Source organism: Phyllostomus hastatus, unplaced genomic scaffold (assembly GCF_019186645.2).
Source record: "Phyllostomus hastatus isolate PE091 unplaced genomic scaffold, TTU_PhHast_1.1 phas_contig_148, whole genome shotgun sequence".
Lineage (NCBI taxonomy): Eukaryota > Metazoa > Chordata > Mammalia > Chiroptera > Phyllostomidae > Phyllostomus > Phyllostomus hastatus.
In genome coordinates, this window is record NW_025333607.1 from 17589275 (window position 1) to 17610668 (window position 21394).

Consider the following 21394-nt stretch of genomic DNA (forward strand, 5'->3'; position numbering starts at 1 on the left):
GCGTGGGGACTGAGAGCAGTGAAAGGGCCAGAGCAGCAAGTCGGGAAGTGAGGGTTTTTTCAGCAGCAGTTTGACAAGGGCTGGCGGTACCGGAGTTCATCACCCTTATCTCCCACAGCGACTGGATTTTACAAAAACCTGCGGTGAATCTGCCAGACACCAAGTGCCCGGAAGGCCACAAATAATGGCAAGATAGACACGAAGTATGTAGTATGCATATCGGTCCTTTTGTTTTTCCAACTCCGGAGTTGACAATATGAAAAAGCAACTAGATGCATCATTGTAAGAAAGCAAAATGCTCTACATATAAGACTGAAAAGTAGTATCTATTTCTTTACTTTGTTTTTGAAAAGCCAATTAAGGTAATGTCCCTTCTCTCACAGTTTAGGAGGAGAGCTGCAAGGCATGTAGAACTGCTGCATGCCTGCTGCCCCATCACAGTCAGAGGAGTGGGAGGTGGGACGTAGCATGGTTACTAACCCGGATTCCAGAGAGCCCCGTCCGCACCGCTGGGCTGAACGCCCTGGGGTGGACCCCCACAGCTGCCCCCTTCCTGGGCGTGGGACCTCCCCTGCTCTCTTAGCCTCTCTGGAGCCAGTCCCCAGCGTGGATGGAAAACGGTGCTGATGGGGGAGCTGGCCATGCCTGTTGTGACGGTCAGAGAAATCAACGCACAGAGCAACCACGAGAGGACCTGGCGTGTAATAACAAACATCGGTGTTTATCAGCATTAGTAATAAGTTACATCCAATGAGAGTTATCAAAAGGGGCTTCAGGAGGAAGGCAGCAAGGAGATGGTCTGTGAAGGGGAGGTGACTTTTGGAAGGTGCAGGTGGGTTAAGCGTGACGTTCTCTCCAGAGAGGAGGACGGTCATGGATGAAGGCATCAAGATGAGAAATTCAAGGGCAAGTGTGGGAAGTAGCAAACAGACCAGTTTAAATTTACTGGTTGTTTTGACCTTGTTTGTTTGTTTTGAGAGGGGTGAATAATAGGAGATGATTCTGGGAAAATTACAGTGTGGAATTTTCTGGAGGATAGAAAGAGGGGTTTCCATCCAATTTGGTTTCACGTGGGACCTACTGAGTGTTCGATCAGAGGGGTGATGGGAAAGGCATTGCAATTTCGGAGGTATAACCTCAGAATAGCTCTCTGTATTAACTATTTTAATAGCCAGGTGCCTTACGGTAAACAAACCCGCAACAAACCTGGACTTGATCAGAAGACACAGATTTAAATCTTTCCCTCATACCTTTAGAATTAGACACGCCAAGCCTCAGTGCCTTAATCTTAAAGTCGGGAAAGCAACATCTCAATCACAGTATTATTTTTAAGATTAAATTAATTATCTGAAAAAGAACCTAATGTAATGCTGGGCATGTATAGATACTCAGCCAATGTTTAACGATAAAATACTTTCTTACCAAAACAAGTAACGGATAAAATTGAGGTGGGGGAAGTCTCTGAATAGCAAGGTGCCAGTCTCCATCCTAATAAACTCTACTACCCACATTCTCCTCATGAGACCCCGCTCATCACACTGTTCCATGAGCTCTTCAAATTCTGGGCCCCAGCGTGATCCACACGAAACCTTCCATCTCATTCCTGAGTCGCAGTCAAGTTCTCGAAAGTTCCCGGAGTCCCTGAGGTTATTCACCCTGAGTTGCGTCGTCTGCACTGACAGCCGCAGAAAGTTTAAAAATACACCCACTTCTGTGTCAGCACCTTCTCCTTCGAACAGAGCGCGTGCGTGGTTGGCAGGGGTTTTCCGATCATCCTTCTGCCGAGCCGGCGCTCCACGGCGGCTCCCAGGAAAGGCACACAAACCGTCCTGCCGAGAGAAGCGGAACTGACTCAGAGAATGCAGGATAATCGACAGGTTTGCTGCCGCAGCATTTCACTGGAGTTCTTTGATCCTCTTCGCTCCCAGCTTTTTAGGTTCACCGGTTCTTGGTCTGAGCCCTGTCTTTCAGTTTTAGACTGTGCGACGATATGTCATTTGGGTAATTTCCCCGAATTACCTGTGTTATTTTGTCAGCGCTCCGCAGCACAGATGGGTATTAGAAGGGGCCTGTACAGGTGCCAGCAGCAGAGGTTGCAGCGTTGTCCTGAGCGCTTTCCCACGAAACAAATCAGATGAAGGAGGGAGAGCCGTGCCAAGGGTGGCCATGGCAGAGGAAGCAGGTCCCATAATAGACATCTCGACGGAGGCGTGAGGCTGATTCAACGTGGTGTGACCTTGGCTTTCCAACTCACTCCCAGGAAGAACCTTCTACCGGGGTGCCGGGCCGACTGCGCCCCACAACCCTCCTCACTTCCCAGAAAGGAAACACTCTCCGGTGCCTCTCGGTCGTCGGAGAAATGCTTCTAGAAAAGAGTTTGCCCAATGGGAGGAAAAGGGAATTTCATGCTGTTGCCATTAAGAAGAATTCAACCATAGAATACATTTTTCTCCCTTCCAGCCCCCCTCACGTATTTATTACTTTGATATATACTCTTTGTGCGATGCTGAAACTCCAGTGATGCTGGAAGGATGTTCGCAGTGACAATTCGGACTGTTAGGAGATCCAAGCATTTTAAATCTCTCTCAATGCAAGCAGCTTGGATGGCGACATGTACTCGTAGCTGAGACGGTTACCTCTGGAAACCGTGGCACTTCCCCATGTTGCTGTTTGTAAACATCAGTATGGTAAGAACAATCAGTTTGTGGAGTCATGTTTCGCAAACGTACATTATAGAATCAGCTTATTCCAACCAGTCGCATTATCATAAATTAGATGTATTGTATGCCTTTAGATCATTATGTTAGAAGTGATAGTTTCTTAAAGAATAACCATCTCCGCAGATTAGACAACTGAAATGATGCCTGGAATGAAGGCCTCAACTTTAAGTGAAAGTGTGTAATTAAACTTGGTAAGATAATTAAGGATCAAATACATTATTAATGTTATGCCACATTATTTTTTTTGGAGAAATAAGGAAGCTTCGTTTTTTATAGGCTTACTAAAATAACTTCTATTTCAGTTAAACATAATCCCTCTTAGCTTCAGTTTTCTTTTATATAGAATGGGGATAAAATAGAATTAATGATTGAATGCATGTGCTTAGAATATTGTCTGATGCGTTAGACAGTGTCAATGAGGAGGAAAGAGACCTGGGACTGTTCACTGCACGCGGGCATTCACTTCCGTAGGTGTGGGGCCCGTGAGCAGTCAGCAGGACTCTCGGGGCAGCGCTTCTAAACTTTGGAGGTAGTTTTAGATCCTTACATTGCATTTCTAATTTGACAAGGGGAGAAGGCACTAAAATGCATTTTGAAAGTGTAAATTTCCAAAGTTGCAAAAATGAACCAGCCACATCATTTGCTTTCCGCATCCCTCGCACTGGCGGGAGTCTCACAGTGATGAGACACCCAGGTCATTTTCAGGTGCCGTTCTCATGGGGCCGAGCTGCTACCTGAATAAAGCCCTGGTGGGAGGGACCAGCTACCTGCACCCTCTTGCCCGGATGAGGAAATTGGCCATATTTATCTATATTGGGGGAAGAATTTCAGTTGACAGTCAGACAGAGCTTTTGGCCAGGTGATTTTTCTACCATATTTCTTTTTCTTGAAATTTGGTTTCCCATGCCTACAGGATTGAAAAGGTAAAACCACTCATAAAATTAACAGATACGTTAGCAGTATGTTGCCCTGGCTGGTGGATTGAGCACCAGCCGATGAACCTAAAGGTCACAGATTTGGTCACTGATTTGATTCCCAGTCTGGGCACGTGCTTGGGTTGTGGGCCAGGTCCCCAGTTTGGGGGATACGAGAGGCAACTGATCAATGCATCTCTTACACATCAAGTTTTCTCTCCCTCTCTTTCCCTCCCTTCTTGTCTAAAGAAATAAGTAAGTACAATCTTTCAAAAAAAAGTTAGTGTGTTTATCCAGCAGTTTCTTTTACTACAACTTAGACTATTTGGAACATGGTTGAAAATGTGGTATGGGGGGAAAAATGTCATTTTCTCATCAGACTGGATATTTGAAGCTCTCCTGCTAAAATTTATGTATTACCCCGTGTCATGTTTCTCATTCACTTGGTCTTTCTGGCATCCCTAATTTCCTCTATGCGTGTTGCCCATTCCACCTTACTTTAGCCAAAATTCTAACATTTATTTCCAGAACACAGCACCGAAGGTGGGGGGCGGGGCACCAATGGGGACTTTGCTGATAGAAGGGGAGGGACCACCTACTGAGGGCAGGATGACATTGAATGACCTTTCTGCCTAACAGAATTTTTGAGTTTTGTTGTGGTTTCAATGAGACCTGATTCAATGATAACAAAGGAAGAGAGAGGAATCCTTTAAAAAAAAACATAGACATCTTATTTTGTTCCTAAATGTCTGGCGCCATTTTGCCAAGAAAGCCAAAGATCTCCTGCAGACACCATTTTCGTGCAAGACAGTGAGTAAGTTGTTGGCCACACGTGAGCATATCAAATCACAGAAAGATTAAAGCGTTTTTATTCTACACTAGGAAACAAGGACATAGGTGACACTTTTTAAACATTTTACCACCACCACCAAAACAGTTTTGCTTTTAATAGCACGAACCGCTGCTACCTGGAAACCTTGGTACACAGAACGCCTGATAACCCGACGGGGCCAGATAAATGAGGTGCTCCTCTCCACAGCCTCTCTGCAGAGACAAGAAAAACCCTTCTTTGCACTGCTAACCCTTAATTAAACGGAGTTTTTTGGTGTGTCTCTTCAGCAGAAGGTCACCAGGTCAACAATAACGAGCGAAAATGGCATTGGGAACATTACTGGGTGCGACGTGGCGTATTTCTCACGTTCAATTATTGTCTCCTTGTTTGAATCATTAGCATTTGGCTGATGTGTTGCCGAGTCTGTTGTTCTGATTTAAAACTGGGTATTAAGTGGAATAGGGTCTTCTTGTCATCTGCTGTTTCTGCCATGACTTGCATTTCTTGCCCAGTTTCTGACTTGAATGGCTTTATTTTTATTCTTGCTTTCTGAGCTTTTTGTTTGTTTTGTTGCACTTCTACCTGGAGGTGTTCCTCCCTCCTTCCCACCCTGTTTTGTTCTTGCTGTATTTCTAGTTTGGGCTATTATATTTCTTTGGCCCGCTCATTAGCTTTTCTCCCTCTTAGTTATTCTCCTGTGCAATACAGGCAGTACCTAATCAATACGTTTCCTTGCTTGCTGCAAGATTTCCGAGTTACTGTGTTTTCTGCCGGCTTTGATACTCCTAAGAGGGGTTTCAGTGCTTTGGCTAATGCACTGTTGTCTAAATTTGCAGTGTTTCAGCTCATTACACTGACTTTAATTTTGATGTATTTGTATTTTATCCACTTCAAGTCATGTTTCTCTCCTCTATCAGTTTAATTACTTTCTGCCTGGGCAACATTGTGTTTATACAATTGCTGCTAAAGCGACAAAGGTTCCTATTTAAATTACCACCCAGAACATCAATTCAGCCTGAAAGATGCTCAGAACACCTCTGATTGATGTCTTACCTTTGTGTGGGGAAGGAAATCTAGAATATCGAGAGGGTCTTCCTTACAGAACCTAGTCAAGCCTGGTGTATCACTGTGGAGTCATTAACGTAGGAGGTGAGTATAAGGTTACAGGGCCACTGCACTGCTTCCCTGTAGGGAAAGAATATACGGCCAATTTCTATTCTGCACAAGTCACACCCTCACAGCAAATCTTTCTTCAGTGTTAAACTTGTATTTAGCTTGACTAAAGCTGGAGCCCTGGCTTTTATGTTCCTGTGTGTGTCTATGTAATATATAAGTTCCTGGCTTTGCATCTAGGCCTTTCTCTGATAACGTTGCTTTTGGGTTTCTAAGTCAGCAACGTGGATTCAATTTCCATTCTGCGCACAGCAATATAGCAACTGATCTAAACACGAACCGCTTGGGAAACACGGTACCTCTTCCTGTTTAAAAAGACTTCCGTTAATGGTGCAAAAGAAAGAAGGAAAAGCATATCAGAAAAACATCTTTGGAAACAGAAGCAATGGAAGCATCTCCGTAAATCCACGGGTGGCCATTGATGGGGTTTGCGATGTATTTCCACAGGTTCCTTGTGTAACAATAGGCGGGTGAATGTTCTGCTTCCTGTATTCCAGCCCTCCTCTTGCTTCTTAACCTCTGCCTTTGGGCTCACCCATCCGCATTCCCTGGGGTCAGTGCTGGATTCACTTGGGAGATTCAGACTCACAATTCAAGGCTCTCAGGAAGTCAGTCCTGCTGAAGAGTCTGACCTTGACTTTGTACACATCTGGCCTCCTAGCAGCTCCTTAAGGCCCACACCCATTTTCTCTCTTGCTGCTGGTACTCGACTCCCTGCATGTTCATGGAAAACTGCTTAGTACCCTAGAACCTGCATCGCTGCCTGGCTCTCCCAAGCTGCCCTCCATGATTAAAGTCTACTTTCCCCACTATTCTTGGGATTCCAGATTCCCCCTGTGCTTATAGCTCTTGCGCCAAATGTGCTGGCTGGTCTGCACATCTGGTTTCACCTATTCATGTGTGGACACGGCTGTCTTTGTCTCTGTCCAGACCTCTTTATTCCGATGCTAGATTCCCCCCTCACTCTGTAGCCTCTGACCTTCTGTCATGTCCCCGGCATGTCTGAGTATCAGCTTATTTGCTATGCTCTGCCCACAAAATTAGGAACTATCCTTTCTTCCCGAGCTGACAGCTGGGTATTTACATACCATCTACCCGCACCTGTGAAAATGTCTACATTGCGTTCCACCTTTCATTCCACATCTGATCCGCTCTGCTGGACAGCTCTCCTCCCTATCATGTAGAGTTCGTGTAGGATAAAAAAAATACGGTTTTGCCTTTGTGGAAACTCTACATTTTCTTGCATTTGTGCTCTTTTATGTGATATTCCTTTTAGATGAATAAAATTTTCAGGTGGCCCTGTTGGTACCTTAGATACTCATTGGAATGAATTCAATATGAACTTATTCCAAATTACGTTCAATACTGGACAACATAGTAACCAATATTTAGGGCAGTAGACAAGTAGAGGTTGTGGAATTTTTATGAACTATAAAGCACTGTCCGCTGTCATAATGAAGCACCTACATAAAATTGTGTAATACGTGAGCTCCTTATTTCTCAAATAGTCTAATTGATTGTTCATTGGACTCACTCAGCCAAAAGTAGAGAGAAACTTTGTACAGACATCATTAGTTTTTCTCCATTTAGAGATTAATCATGAAGAGCTCTGGCTCTTTAATTCTGTAATTTGTATATTTAATGGGCTGCTGCAGAATCTATGACAGTAATTAGCATAGCCTGAAAACTCATTAATACGCAACAACATGATTAATGCAGCATTAATGCAAACATGACTGAAGTTATTTGGGTTATGTGGTAAGAAGATTAAAGCTAAAATGTCCTGTTTGTTTTACCAGTGGTGAGTATAATAGGGTGGCAAAAAAATAAAATAAAATAAAGACATGTATCAAATTAGTGGTTTTAAAATTAGAAAATAAAACAGAAAAAATTCAATCAAGTTGTCCTTTTTCACTTAGCTCAAGAATTTATGGCATAAAATGTATTTTCTCCTTTCCTATTTATTCACTTATTCATAAATTTATCATTACTAGGTAAGTATATTCAACCTTTTAGTTTAGCCAAGTTAATCTCTCAGCAACTTTAGCATAATGGAAATAATATTATTCATATATTATATTTGTTTTATATGTAATATAATATTAACAAATGTTAACATAATATTTTGTCTTACAGTAAAGAGTCTTTATACCATCTTCTACCAATATATTATACATTTGCTTTGAAACTAAGATACCTTATTGGCTTTGACAAATAATTAAAGGATCTGTTTCTTATTATGTAAAAGTCACATACCAGGTCTTTTCTTACTGTACAATATTATCATCTTGACTTAATGTTCAACTTTATAAGAGGGTAACATTTTAAGTCCATATATTTCACCAAAACTATGTGTCATATACTACATGTTAAATCATGAAATGTCCAATAATGTTTTGGGAGGTAAAACTATAAAAGTGTTATTTGTTGTTTTCACCCTGCTGTTGTCATATTGAAGCCCATTTTTTCTATTTAATGTGACATTTATTAGCTGTTCTAAACTTCAAATTACTCACTTCTCAATCTCATAGTCAAATGTTAAGAGTCATTTTTACTGTTTAAAACAAAACTTGCATTTTTAGGTTAAGCAATATTGAGAGGCTAAAGAATGTATCAGCTTTCTTGTACTCATTTTACACTCAGTCTATATTAGCACAATGTTTATGATTTTATTTTTCAAATAATTACATGAATATATAATAGACACCTGGCTCCTGGCTAGGACTCGAGGAGACAAAGTATTAATAATTTCACCATATGGTGCCTGAACTTGGAAATGACCATTTTGTAGTGGGAAAGGCCTTTCAACCTTAAGAATCTCAGAATATCTGAGCAAAACTGCACAAGAGGCAAGAAGCAAATCAGAATAATTACCTGCTACCAAGTGGTGGTGCTACTAGTAGCTTGAATCCTGACTATGTCTGTGTCACCAGTGGATTTGCTAAGAGACTTTTAAATTACAGACTATTTGTTCTGAGAGGGTCTACTCTAAATGCGGTCAAGTGCACACATTCTCAGTTTTCTTCAAAGAGGGGTCTTGTCAACTTTTATGTCAAATTTCTTTAAAATGCTGCATATAGATGATTTTACTTAATTCAAATTTATCTGCTTTCACACAAATTCACACGTGTGAAATTCAGTTGTAGTAGAAATTCAAAGCAACCTGTAGAGAAAAAACTGATCTTCATATAAAATTCATGTAATATTATACTAGACTAGCTAACCAATACAAAACTAAGCAACTAAATTGTACTGAAATACATTTGCTTTTGGCTTATTTTTAAAAGAGAGGATCTAGAAACAGAAAAAAAATGCACCATTGGGTAAAATCATTTGCTTCTAATGTTTTCTTTCACCTCTCTGGTTTTTAGTGTACTGGAGAACTCTTTTAATCAGACCATTACCAAATTGAATAAATGACTACTCAGTGATTACTGGACTATTTAGTGATGGAGTTTTCGAGCTCTTCTTCTTACAAATAAGCTTTGCTTTAATAGTTCGTAGAAGAACACCCTCATAAATGAAATGGAACAGAATCTATTTGCCACACGCTATCTCAGTCTCGGCTTTATTTCTGTGTTGTTACAAAATGACCAGCCCTTCCGGAGTATAACCAGTCCTTTCTCCTAGCTCTGCAGACATGTACACCTACCTTGCTGGCACCATGGACAGTTACTCTAATCACTGACTCAGAGAACTGGAGAAATGATAGAATTTTTGTTTTATCCTGAATTGGAAACAGCCAAGACCATAATGCAGGGAGGAAATCTCTTTTCTTTTGTATACACACCATCCAGGGGGCCTGCCCTAAGAGGACCACTGAGAAGATGAATGGGTAAACTCGTAGTTAGCAAGATGTCCCGGCAGAATTTGGAAATCAGGAGTGGCTTTTGGCCTGCATTTCGGGAAGGTGAGGAAGAAACATGTTGACCAAAGAAGAAAAAAAGAAAACAGACTTCATGTCTAAATTCAAAGGTCTTGGGGGGGGGCAGTGTCAGGTGTCACATCTTTTCACGTTAGTATCCCCAGTGATGTGCGCTGCCTGTGGTGGTGGGGGGCTTGTTTTACCCACAACCGTGGCGCTGTCCAGCAAAGCACCATGCGCTCGTGAGAAGTTAGGCTCCGAGAAGGTTGTGCAGATGAGCACACTGAAGCTCTGTTCCCAGAAAAGCCCTGAGATCACTCTGGTTGCAGCCTGCCCTCCTTCTTGGAGTTGTACAGGTGGTCAGGGTGTACCTAGTTACAGGCTTTATGTTTTGTAATGTGTAACAGAAAGGTGCCATGTAGCACTCTGCTTTTAGCCCTAAAACAAAGGCCTTGGAAAGCAAGCAAAATCAATGAACTTTAATAATAATAATAATAATAATAATAATAATAATAATAATAACTGATATACCTAAGGGCCAAATTGTTCTAAGTGCTTTATATACATTCATTTATATTCATCCTTCCAGGAAACTTTTGAAAGAAGAAACTATCGTTATCCCCAGATATCCCTGAGGAAACGAGTACAGAAAGATTAAATAATTCACCCAAGGTCACATATAAGCTTTAGAGCTGCTATTTGAACCAAGGCCATCTGGCTCTAGCATCTTTTTTTTTCTTTTTTTTCTTTTAACCACTAAGCCAACCACCAAGTTCCCTTTTCATTGGAGGAACACCAAAGATACATCTTAACAAAATAATATAGGACCTTTGAAAGAAAAAAAAATTTAAAAAGATTGTTGTAAAGGGTCTGAAGTGGGAGATGTGGGTGGAGACAGGCCTCTGACCCCTGCTAAGCCAGCCCAAGGGCTGGGTGCTCTCCTGGGCTCTCCCTTCAGCACGTGGTAGAGGCTCTCAGTTCCCTTCTCTCCTCTTTTCCCTTCTCGATATTATGTCCAAGCATGGTTAATACATTTTCAGTGGTTTAATTTAGAGGAGGTGCAATTATATTGACTGATAAAAACATTAGGAAGCTTGTTCATGAATAAGTGTGTGCGCACACAGGCAAACATTTCTCTCACTGGTTTTTTTGAAAAACAAGTTGGACTTATTTTTACTGAATTGAATTTGCCTGAAATTTTAGTGTCATGATGGTAAGGTCTTAGGAATGAATTAATAATCAAATTCAAATATATGCATTATTACCATGCAAATCTATTATTCTCAATTCCCATAATCGTGTGAACTAAATAAACTGGAATTAAGTCGCAGCGAGAATGTACTAGTTACATAGAAGGATTCACTTCATGACAGTATGAGTGATTATGCAATGACCTAACCTATTAAAGGGATTATGGGGTTTTATTCTTTTATTCATTCAACATGCATTTATTGGAATCCTAGTATTTTAAAAAAAAATCTTTGGGATAATAAATATTGCAGTGTGATCACATTTAGAGCTTAGATATTCCCTGTTGTGGAAAAAGAAGACTGGGCCCTTCTCATAAAATGTTCTTATTCTCCTGAGAGTCCCCCCCAGATGCCATCACGGGAAAACACCTGATCTGTAGCAAACCGGGCTGCTCTGTCTGCAGAAGGGGAGTAAAGACATGTGGTTCTAGGCAGCCAATAGGCCTCCCCTTGCCCTTCTTATTGGCAAGCAAGGAAAGGTGGGGTAAAGTGTAGGGGTGAGCTCACTTGCCCTGGGTATCATGGGTAGGATAACCTAGCTGTCATGGGCTTTTGTTCTTTGATGCTCATTGTTTCCATTCTTTCTTTATATGAGGGGCAGCACAAATGTGATAATTAGGTGTGCAATTAAGTGTTGATCTGCAGGAAGGCCTCGGGAGGGTTCGTGTTTGCATTTGGTTTTCACTTGTCACCGTGTGGCAAGTATAGCCAGCTCTCGCCTCTCGGATTTCTGTACCCTTACTCAAGCGGGATTCTTCCACACAAGAACCATGAAGTGATTAGAGCATTGTCTTCAAAATGTCAGAATTGGAAGTAGAGATTTTGAGTGCTTTCTGAACTGAAAATACGTTATGTGAAAGTGCCACAAAAAAAATTGTTTTCCTTTTACTCCATTTCTGGGATCCTCATTTGCTCCAGAGGAGCCTGGCATAATGTTTATTAGTCCGATTGCTGGGGACCCACTGACATCGGCACTGGAGAGGCCCTGGTGTAGAAACCCCAGAGCAGATTTCTTCAGTGCCGCCGGAGGTCATTGAGCACTTTCAGCTATTAGACTTGACATGAGAGACACTGAAATCATTCCAAGGTCAAAGTCACTCAGCCACTGTGCTAATGCCACAAGCGAGTGGAATTTGATTGCTTTTCAAAATGCTTGTTTCACAAAGTGAAACAGCACATTTTAGTACCTTTAGAATACTTAGTCTATTTAAAGTTTTGAAATTCCCTTTATTCAATTTGAATCAATATAAATTTAATTGTGTAAAATATATATCCATATGTATATACATGTAAATGGACAACTGTGTGTAGGAATTACATATGTATCTGCATGTATGTATTCATGCACCCAGATCTTATTTGTGGAATAAAACATGGAAGTAAAACTGGTATTTTTAACAGATATATGTCCACAAGTTAATTTTTTTTTAATTGTATAGAAACAAAAAGTAAATCATGATACAAATTCACTTTATGAATGGAAATTTTCATAACTAACACTTTAACCTAAGCTTAAAGTTCATTTGCTGGAGTTACTTGTTGAAATGCTAACCACTTTACAAGATACAGATATAAAACATTATTTTAGCAAACCTGAATACATGTTGACTTTTCTATCTTTTGCTATATAAAATAATTATGCATTACACATAGATTGTATTTTTTTGTCATTGACTGGCATTCAGTTCACATTTTAGACTAGCATGACTTTATTCCAGCACACAACGGTTCTCTAAAATGAGCCCAAAGTGGAATGTACTGATGTCGTAGATGAAATAGTGCAGCTGTTAAGGTGGTTGAAATTGAATATATATCTATATATAATGCAATCAGTGATATGTACATAAAAAGGAATGGTGATAACTTATGATTTTTGGATGTTGGTGGAAGCATTTAGACTAAGAATAGTATCCTCCTTATAACACACTAGTTTTTCATGTGAAATTCTGAGTTTTTATTAATGATTATATCAGTCCTTTGGTGTGCTGTAGCAATTTGGGGGTGCAATCCTAAAACGGATGGGTGGACTAGTGAATAGATGCATACAGATAAGTCTATGTAAACAGACAATCTATGTTCACCCAATACTTTATGTGACTTAGGCCTAGGCATTCCTATTTGTTATTAGGATCAACACTGTTTGGAAGAGGGGACCATCTGAGCCTAGGATGGCACCCAGGTGGCACTGGCTGCCTGTTACAACATTTCACTCGGTTGCTTTCCATCATGGAGTGTTTACACTGGTGGTCCCTCCACTGGGAATTCCCTTTCTCTATGGCCACAGCTCACCTAAAATGTTTCTCCTCATGGAAAACATTCTTTTACTGCTCTTTCTCCCACATTTAACCTTAAGTTTTGAGGTGCACCATAGTCATGCTCAGCTCTGCCTGCCAGCCGCAGGATAGCAATCCCAAAAATAAAATGTTGAGAGAAGGAATACAAGCATTTAAAAACTAAGGAGAAGTGTAGTTACCTAAAATAATAGATAATAACTGGGCAAACCAACAGTCACCATTCTACTTAACGTTTAAAAAACTATGTCAGTTATTAGATCAGGAACAATAAATAATGTGTCTCATCTGTACTGTTGTTTAATATTGTTCTGGGAGATATAGCCCATGTGTTAAGACAGAAGTAAGAGAGATGATTATTGGAGAATAATACATAAAATTTTTTACAAGGAAATATAAATGTATACCTTAGAAAAAGGAGAAAACACCAAGATCTATTATTATACAAATAATAATATTATAATAAGATGATTAATAAAAATAAATGCACAAATTAGTTTTCTGTGATTCAGCAATAACAAAACTAAAAGTGATCTTATTCATAATGACAGTAGAATATATAAAATCTTATATAAATTTAAAAAGACATGTGAAGAATTAATTTAAATAAAAGAAAAAACAAACTTATAACAATTACTTTAATGTTAATAGAAAGTGTTAATGCATTGAGGGGTAGTTACAAACAAAGGCCGAATACTGAAAATAAATTGTCAGATATTAGAAACATGAAAGAATTATAATAGGGCATTGTTCTACCAGATACCAGTGGAAGAAAATAGAAAGTACAAATACTTTAATATGCTAAAGGTGGGGTTGCAATCACGAAACATCCATTCAGCAGATAGTTTTAAACACCTACTATGTTCCAGCCATGGTGCAAGGTGCTGGAAATGCAGAACCAAAGAACACAAATCTCCTTTCTCACGGAATGCAATATTTAGAAAATTTTTAAATGTTAAGGGATAAAACTAGGATACATCCCATATCTCACACTATATGTCAAAGGAGATGGTAGATCAAATGTTAAATTAAAAAATGTAGGAAATGAACAGAAAAAGATATAAGTAAAAAATGTTGAGTTGGGAAACCTAATTATAAACAAAGGGAGAGAGATACCATTATTAATTTAAAACACAGGAATTGACACTATTTCTGGTGCGGCCACTGTGGTAAACAGTATGGCGTTTCCTCAAAAAATTACAAATGGAATTGCCTTTTGATCCAATGATTCCACTTCTGGGAATATATCTGAAGAAACCCAAAACACTAATTTGAAAGAATATATGCAACTCTGTTCATAGCTGCATTGTTTACAATAGCCATGATTTGGAAGTAACTCACGTGTCCATCAGTAGATGAGTGGATAAAAAAAGCTGTGATACCCTTACTCAATGGAATACTCCTCAGGGATTTTTTTAAAAAAGGCCACCTTACCTTTTGGAACAGCATGGATGGACCTGGAGAACGTTATGCTAAGTGGGAGGAGCCAGTTGGAGAAAGACAAGCACCATATGATTTCACCAATATGTGGAATCTAATTAACAAAATGACCTAACATACAAAATAGAAGCGGGAGTATAGGCACATAGAGCAGACGGACAGCTGTTAGAGGGGAAGGGGATTGGAGGGCTGGCTGAAGGAGGTGAAGGGGTTAAGAAAAATAAACAAATACCACATAGACACAGACAGAGCTCATAGCCGGAGGAAAAGAGAGGTGGGGGGAGGGTGGAAGAGGGCAAGGGGAGGACAAATGGGGGTGGGAAGAAACTTGACTTTGGGTGGTGAGGGCATGGTGCAGTGTGCTCATGTGCAAGAGTGTTGTATGCTTGAATCCTGTACGGATTTATCAGCCAGCATCACCCCAGTAAATTCAATGAAAATAGTGTTTTGAAGGTAATCTGTAAAAAAAATAAAATAAACTAAGTGGCCTTAACACATGACAGACAATAAAAGAGTAGCCCTACTAAGGAAAGAGCATTTGCAAATCAGTAAGAGGGACCAACAGCCCAAGTGTTAAAAAATGGCAAAGAATTTTGAAAATACCCAAATGAAGAATTACGATAAAAGAATGTCAACTTTAGACTAATCCTAGAATACAAGTTTAGACTGCAGTAAGATTTCATTTTTCATCTGTGGGGTGCTAGATTGTATCTCTCAGATATGCTAGGCCAAATATCCTTCTAATACTGAAATTTTTTGCTGGACAATTGTTGCAGGGTATGGGAAGGAAGTTGAGTAACTTGAGAGACCTCCGGCAATGAAGTCAAGAATGAAATGTCATTCATGTAACACCCCCAGTTCCTTATTTATAAAATCACACACTACAGGATTGTAGAGATTGTCTAATCTAATACCTCTTTTTCAGGTATGGAACTCGAGTCCTAGTCTGTGCAGAAGGTCATAGCCCTAGTGTATGTGTATTTCAGAAGTAGCTGGAGATTGGCTTCCTTACATCTTTATCATTTGGAGATTGCAGTGTACTCAGACAAAGTGTTTACTTGTTGTTCTAGGAGGAAATGGAGAACTATTTTACAAGATCAAAAGGAGCAGTTTTTGTTTTATAAAGATTAGCATTAACTGCAGTTTTCCTAAAACTTTCTATGTAGTAAAGCTCTTTATTCTTGTTTTTTTTTCCCTCTAGCATACTTCTACTTTTTATCCTAATCTATGCTTCCAGTACAATTTTTAGAATGCTGATCTAATGTTTCCCAAGTTCTTTAGCTGAAGAACAATTGGATTCAAAAAAATTAAGAAGTAATGTATGTTTAAATGAATAACAAAACTTTGGTGTTTTAATAAAGATTTAGCCATTTGGTGACTCATTCCAGGTCATTTATAATCTTTCAGATTAGTTTTCAATTGTTATTTTGTCAAGTACAGCCAATGAAGATTTTGTTATTCATGTATTTATAGGGCTGTTTAACAATACATATTTTATGAATGGGGACATTGTTAGCACCACCTAATGGCAGGCAAGTAAGAAGAAGTACCTTTTCTAATTTAGAACTTATTTGCATAACTTAAATTAAGCTATAGCAAGAGTTGCTTCTATGTGTAACATTTCACATTCCCTTATGTACCATACAGGCAGCTAGAAGTCGATCTCCAAGCAATTGGTTTGGGTGGGAATGAAGCAGACGGGATATTGATAATGAAACCAAGGGATTTTTGCTTTCTTTATGAGAGCAAGGATGAGAACATATCTGTATAATAGAACATATTGTTCTTATATGAAGTGTTATTTTAGCTTTAGAAGCTTATGCTTTGAGACTCCATTCTCCATACCCCAGTTAATTTCCTGACAAAATACACCTTGACTATTGCATTAGCATATTTAATTTGTGTTGTTTTTTCAGCAGTTGCTGACAAATCTTTGACCAATTTGATATACTGCTCTGCTAAAGCATATTATACCTCGGAAATTTTTGTAAATGAAGAGTTCTGTCTTTCTGTTTATTGCCTTAGAATTTTCTATAGGTCGTGAGTCAAACACTGTGTTTTAGATCAGGGATAAGTAAGCCTTACCTTACCAGGGGTGTCCGGCCCACGGCCCGCATGCATCTCAGGGTGGCTATGAATGTGGCCCAACACAAAACTGTGACTTTACTTACAACACCATGAGATTTTTTTGTGATTATGTGTCACAATGTATTTAATGTGTGGCCTAAGACAGCTCCTCCTCTTCTGGAGTGGCCCAGAGACACCAAAAGATTGGACACCCCTGCTGGGCCATCCCGGATCATTTGATATGGTCCCCTCTCGGGATTTGAAAGTGAGGAAGGATGAAGCAGAGACGTGCATGGTTCTTGCGGCAGCTGCAGTCTGCCGACCCCAGAATAAACCCCCTTCCCCGTGGAGGGCCTTTGGTTACCAGCCCGGCCCGAAACAAGCCCCATCTCCTTCCCACTGGCATCATCCTGGTGCACGATGTGACTGCCCACAGCAGCACTCAGTAGTTGCTCAGTGCTGTGCTCTCGCACTGTTACACGACTCTCATGCATGTTCTTGAGTGCTTACTCGACTCTCACCATGCAGTTTGTCTGTACACACACACACACACGTGTGCAGTTGATCTTTCCAACTAAACCGGAACCTCTTGGAGAACAGAGATTGAGCCTCTTAAACCTCCCTGCCATTTTCAGTGCAGTAAGCAGAGGGCCTTCCACGGGGGAAGTGCTCTGCATTGTGTGGTGAGCGGTGGGACACCGGGTGGGATGGAGGTGGGGCCAGGAACTGATGGGGGGAGACGTCTGCGTGAGCAGCGGTACCCGTCCTGCTTTCCAAGCAGCGGAAATCTCTGTGAGACAAGGGTGCGTGGGTTGCGGGCGGTCCTGAAGGGTGAGCAAGACCCTAAGATTCCGAAGGCTGCAGAGCTTTCGGTTACAGAAGGGTGTTTCAGGCAGTTAGCTGTGCGGGCCACTGCGTAGCAGGGCTTCCCAGTCTTAGCTTCTGGCACTGGACTCATTGTTTCCGCTTCAGTGTTTCAAATGAGCCCCCCGTGTTTCTTTCACTCGTGTCAGAAAACCCGTTTATTTGTATGGCTCTGATAATATTTTCAATTGGATGTTCCCAAGTATCCAATTCTGGGTGGACACCCAGTCTTTTGGTGTTGATGAGTTTTGCATAAATTGAACCTTCATTACACATTGATCAGCAGGAGCGCGGGCCCTGAGTTTCGAAGTCCAGATCGACGTTGGTAACGGAACAGGTTTAAAACCGAAGGACTGGGACCATTCCAGTGCTGCGTCGCTGTGTATCATTCCCTGACTGCCGTCGGGGCATCATAAATAATAATGAAAGCAAATGTGTGCTTATCAGGAAGAGTCAACAAACCCCGGGCACTGATGTGCTGGCTGTTCTCATCCCGCAGGCATCAAGGCCAGCTTCCGCACCAGGGCGCCCGAAGGGGTGATCGTCTTTGCCGCGTCCCCGGGCGGTCAGGAGGAGTATTTCGCACTGCAGCTGAAACACGGGCGTCCTTATTTTCTTTTTGACCCTCAGGTAAAGGACTAATCGTAAGAGGTGAGATTTGAGAGAGTTTCCCAGGTGCCGGGCACTGAGGTAAGTGCTTATGTGTTCACGTTGCACCCGCCCCAGAAGTGGAGAGGTGAGTGCTGTTGCTGTCCCCGCTCTGTGAGCGGAGAGAGAGAAGCAACAGTGGTGTGGCCTGCCCACAGCTCAGACAGCAGGGAGGACTTGCAGAGCTCATGGTCCGACTCCCCACGGTTAGTGGGCGTAGGGCGCCTTACAGTGAAGAGGAAGACTTGTCACTTGAGTAGGTCCATTTTTGTTTTACTTGAGAGCCAAACTGTGTCCCTGGTTTTTTATTTATTAAATTTAGAGAATGAGGAAGGTGCGGGTGGGGAGAGATGCCACTTTGCTGTTCCACTTATTTGTGCATCCCTTGGTTGATTCTTGTATGTGCCCTGACCAGGGAGGAAGCCTGCAACCTTGCCGTGTTGGGAACGCACTTGAACCAACTGAGCAACCTGTCCAGAGCAAGTTGTGTCTCTCTTTCCTCTCTCCCACTCTCTTCTCCCCTCCACTCTCCTTCCCTCCCTCCCTTTCTTCCCGCCTTCCCCCCATTCTTGACATTTTTTTCATGTGCTCACCAGGAATTATGTATCTGTCAGGCACTATCGTACTGAGTGTTGCAGACAACACTAGTTTTAGAGTTAAATAGCACCGTGCCCCTATGAAACAATTTAAGTAGGATACAGTAATATATATATATATATATATATATATATTTAAATTATTCACGAGTGTTATGAAAGGGAAGTACGAGATGCTACGTACTATGGCAGCATAAAATGAAGGCTCTCTCTCTTCTGAGTTGTCAGTCTTCTCTCGACACGTGATGTGTCACCGAGGTGCAGAACAAAGAAGAAACGCTGCTCGGGACAAGAGCAGGTGTCCCTGCGTGAAGGCACGTACCTGAGGGGGAGCGGAGAAGGGGAGTTCTGATGGGAGGCGAGGAAAGTGCTGGGGTGAAACTCCCAGGCAGAGCCCGAGGAAGACAAGGGCACGGCATGTTCAGCGCACCGAGGTGCGTCAGATGCGCGTGTAGAACAGAGAATCGAGAGGAAAAGCGGTCGGTTGAAGAGCTGGCTGGAGGGGAAGGCATTTAGATTTCTGGAAGCTAATGTGAGGGTTTAGATTTTAACCGAGGGCGATGGAAGAGCTGTGTTCATGCCAGCTAAACCAATGCTAGTGAGCACCGGACACTGGACATTGCATTGCCCCTGTAAATGAGAAATGGGTCAGCCTGTTTAAAATAATTTTTCCATTCTGTTTTCTCAGGCTTTCCACTTAAACCTGATGATTTGAGTCATAAATTACACTTGCCAAGTAAATGTTTTATGTTGTACGGTAAAGCTAGCACACTTCCCCCTCTGTATCGAAGGGATCCTAGGCCAAGGGCTTGGGTGAGAATCCCAAGGCCAGATGCCCTGATGGCCCACTCACCTTGGAGAGGAAAGGTGGGTCCTGCTGCACCATCGGTATCTGAGCGTCATACCTGGTTCTATGCAGGGGGCCTCAGGAGGCAGGCTGCATCCCTTCCACGTTAGGAAGCCCGGGAGAGCCACCAATGGGCAGCTGGGTAGAGCAGGGGAGAAAGGGTTCCTTGTGGGGTTTTACCAAGAGCCTGACCATTTCTGGCTGCTACACCGTAGGTCCTTGAGCCCAGTGAGTTCAGGGTGCCCCCTAGAATTTCAGCTTCTTAAGGGATGCCCATAGGAGGGCAGTGAGCAAGCAAAAAAGAAATAGCATCACACCTACACAGAAGCAGCAGCTGTCTAGGAGGCTAGGCAGATGGCAAATGAACATGAAACATAGCAATCTGCACACAGGAGTTGATTCAGTTACAGAACTAGAAATGCTACTTTTCACTGGACAACTTTAGGTTAATTGGGGGAGAGACACTGTGCTGCACCTCAAATTAGGTCAAAAAACATGAAAATAGGGAAAGATAAAGAAAGATGGAAACTAATGTTAGTAAGGAGAAATTAAAGAGGAGAAAGAAACATATGCACAAGAAAAGGAAGGATGAGCAAAAATAATTAAATATAGAATCGGGGAGACTATCTGATTTCAGAAAGAATTGATTACAAATTTATTGAAAAGACTCATCAAGGTTTAGTGAAGATTAAGTGAAACTAATGCTTCCATAGGACCTCTGTGTACTGGCAGTATTCTGAGTCTCTCTATTCATAAATGCACACACACTTAAATGTCACAACTCTGTGAGATTGGTATTATTACCCCTACTATTCCTATTATATTCCTATTATTCCAACTTTACAGGTGAAAAAAATCTGAGTCACAGTTAAATTAATTTTCCCAAAGTCACACAGCTTCTTGGTGACCAAGCCAGGACTGAAACCCAGGCAAACCGGCCTCAAAGACCACGGTATTAGCTCCAATACTGCAGTGCTTTTCAACATGGAAGGAAAATGCTTGTCGATACCCACAGACACAGATAAAATACCATCCACGCACCCCATTGGAAGGAAATCCTTCAGCAAAGCTTCCAACCAAAAAGAACACTTAAAAAGAGTCTGAAATATAAAGAGGAGAGGCAGCAGTGAATAATAATCCCAGCAATATTTTCAACCTAAATATTTAATGACAGAGTAGAAATGGTTCACAGTGCCAAAGAATCTTTGAAATAGAAGAGATATACAGCAAAGGCAAAACTAAACAAAACTCTATTAATTATCTGGCACCAAAACGATGAAGTGCTGAAAGAGAAGAAGAGAAAATTGACTTAGAAGTTCCTAAAGGCACCAACTTGCCGTGGAGGGAACCGGAGGGAGGCAGATCACATCCATGTCTTGTTCTCACCAAGTAAGGAGCCAAAAATCTTTGACTTTAAGTGCTGTGAAAAAATGAATTACTGATAGAAAGAAGATGTTCTAAGAACATTCCGATTAACAAGATGAAAAAAGAGACTAACTGCCTAATTGTGACGATCGACAAAAACCGTGAAAAGAAAGGAAGCAATCAACGAGAAGAATGCGGAAGAGAAGGAGAAATCTGACTCGGCTCTTCCCTTCTGCACCTGTTCAGATCTGGGGGTTTGGGGGGCGAATCCAGGGGGAGAAAAACCTGAACCATGTAGCCACTTATTTGTAGGGCTTTTAAAGTTTGCAACAGAGGGTTCATGGTAACACTCTATTTGATCCTCGAAGGAGCCACTGGAGGTAGATAGCGATGCCATCCCTGCTTTGGAGGAAGCGGCTCATCTGGGGTCACACAGTGACTTGGTGGTGATAGATAGAACCGGCACTGGCTTTAGTTCCTTTCGTGCAACTCGACTCTGTTAAACACCTGCAGTGCTCCGCG

At 41.5% G+C, this 21394-nt stretch overlaps 1 protein-coding gene across 1 annotated transcript in view; it reads left to right on the top strand.

The window, feature by feature from the left end:
- Positions 1-21394, top strand: part of USH2A (usherin) — a 516227-nt gene that overhangs the window by 178447 nt on the left and 316386 nt on the right. The window contains exon 22 of the mRNA XM_045859450.1: positions 17916-18046. Within this exon, the coding sequence (XP_045715406.1) occupies positions 17916-18046 (131 nt within the window). The remainder of the gene's footprint in view (positions 1-17915; positions 18047-21394) is intronic.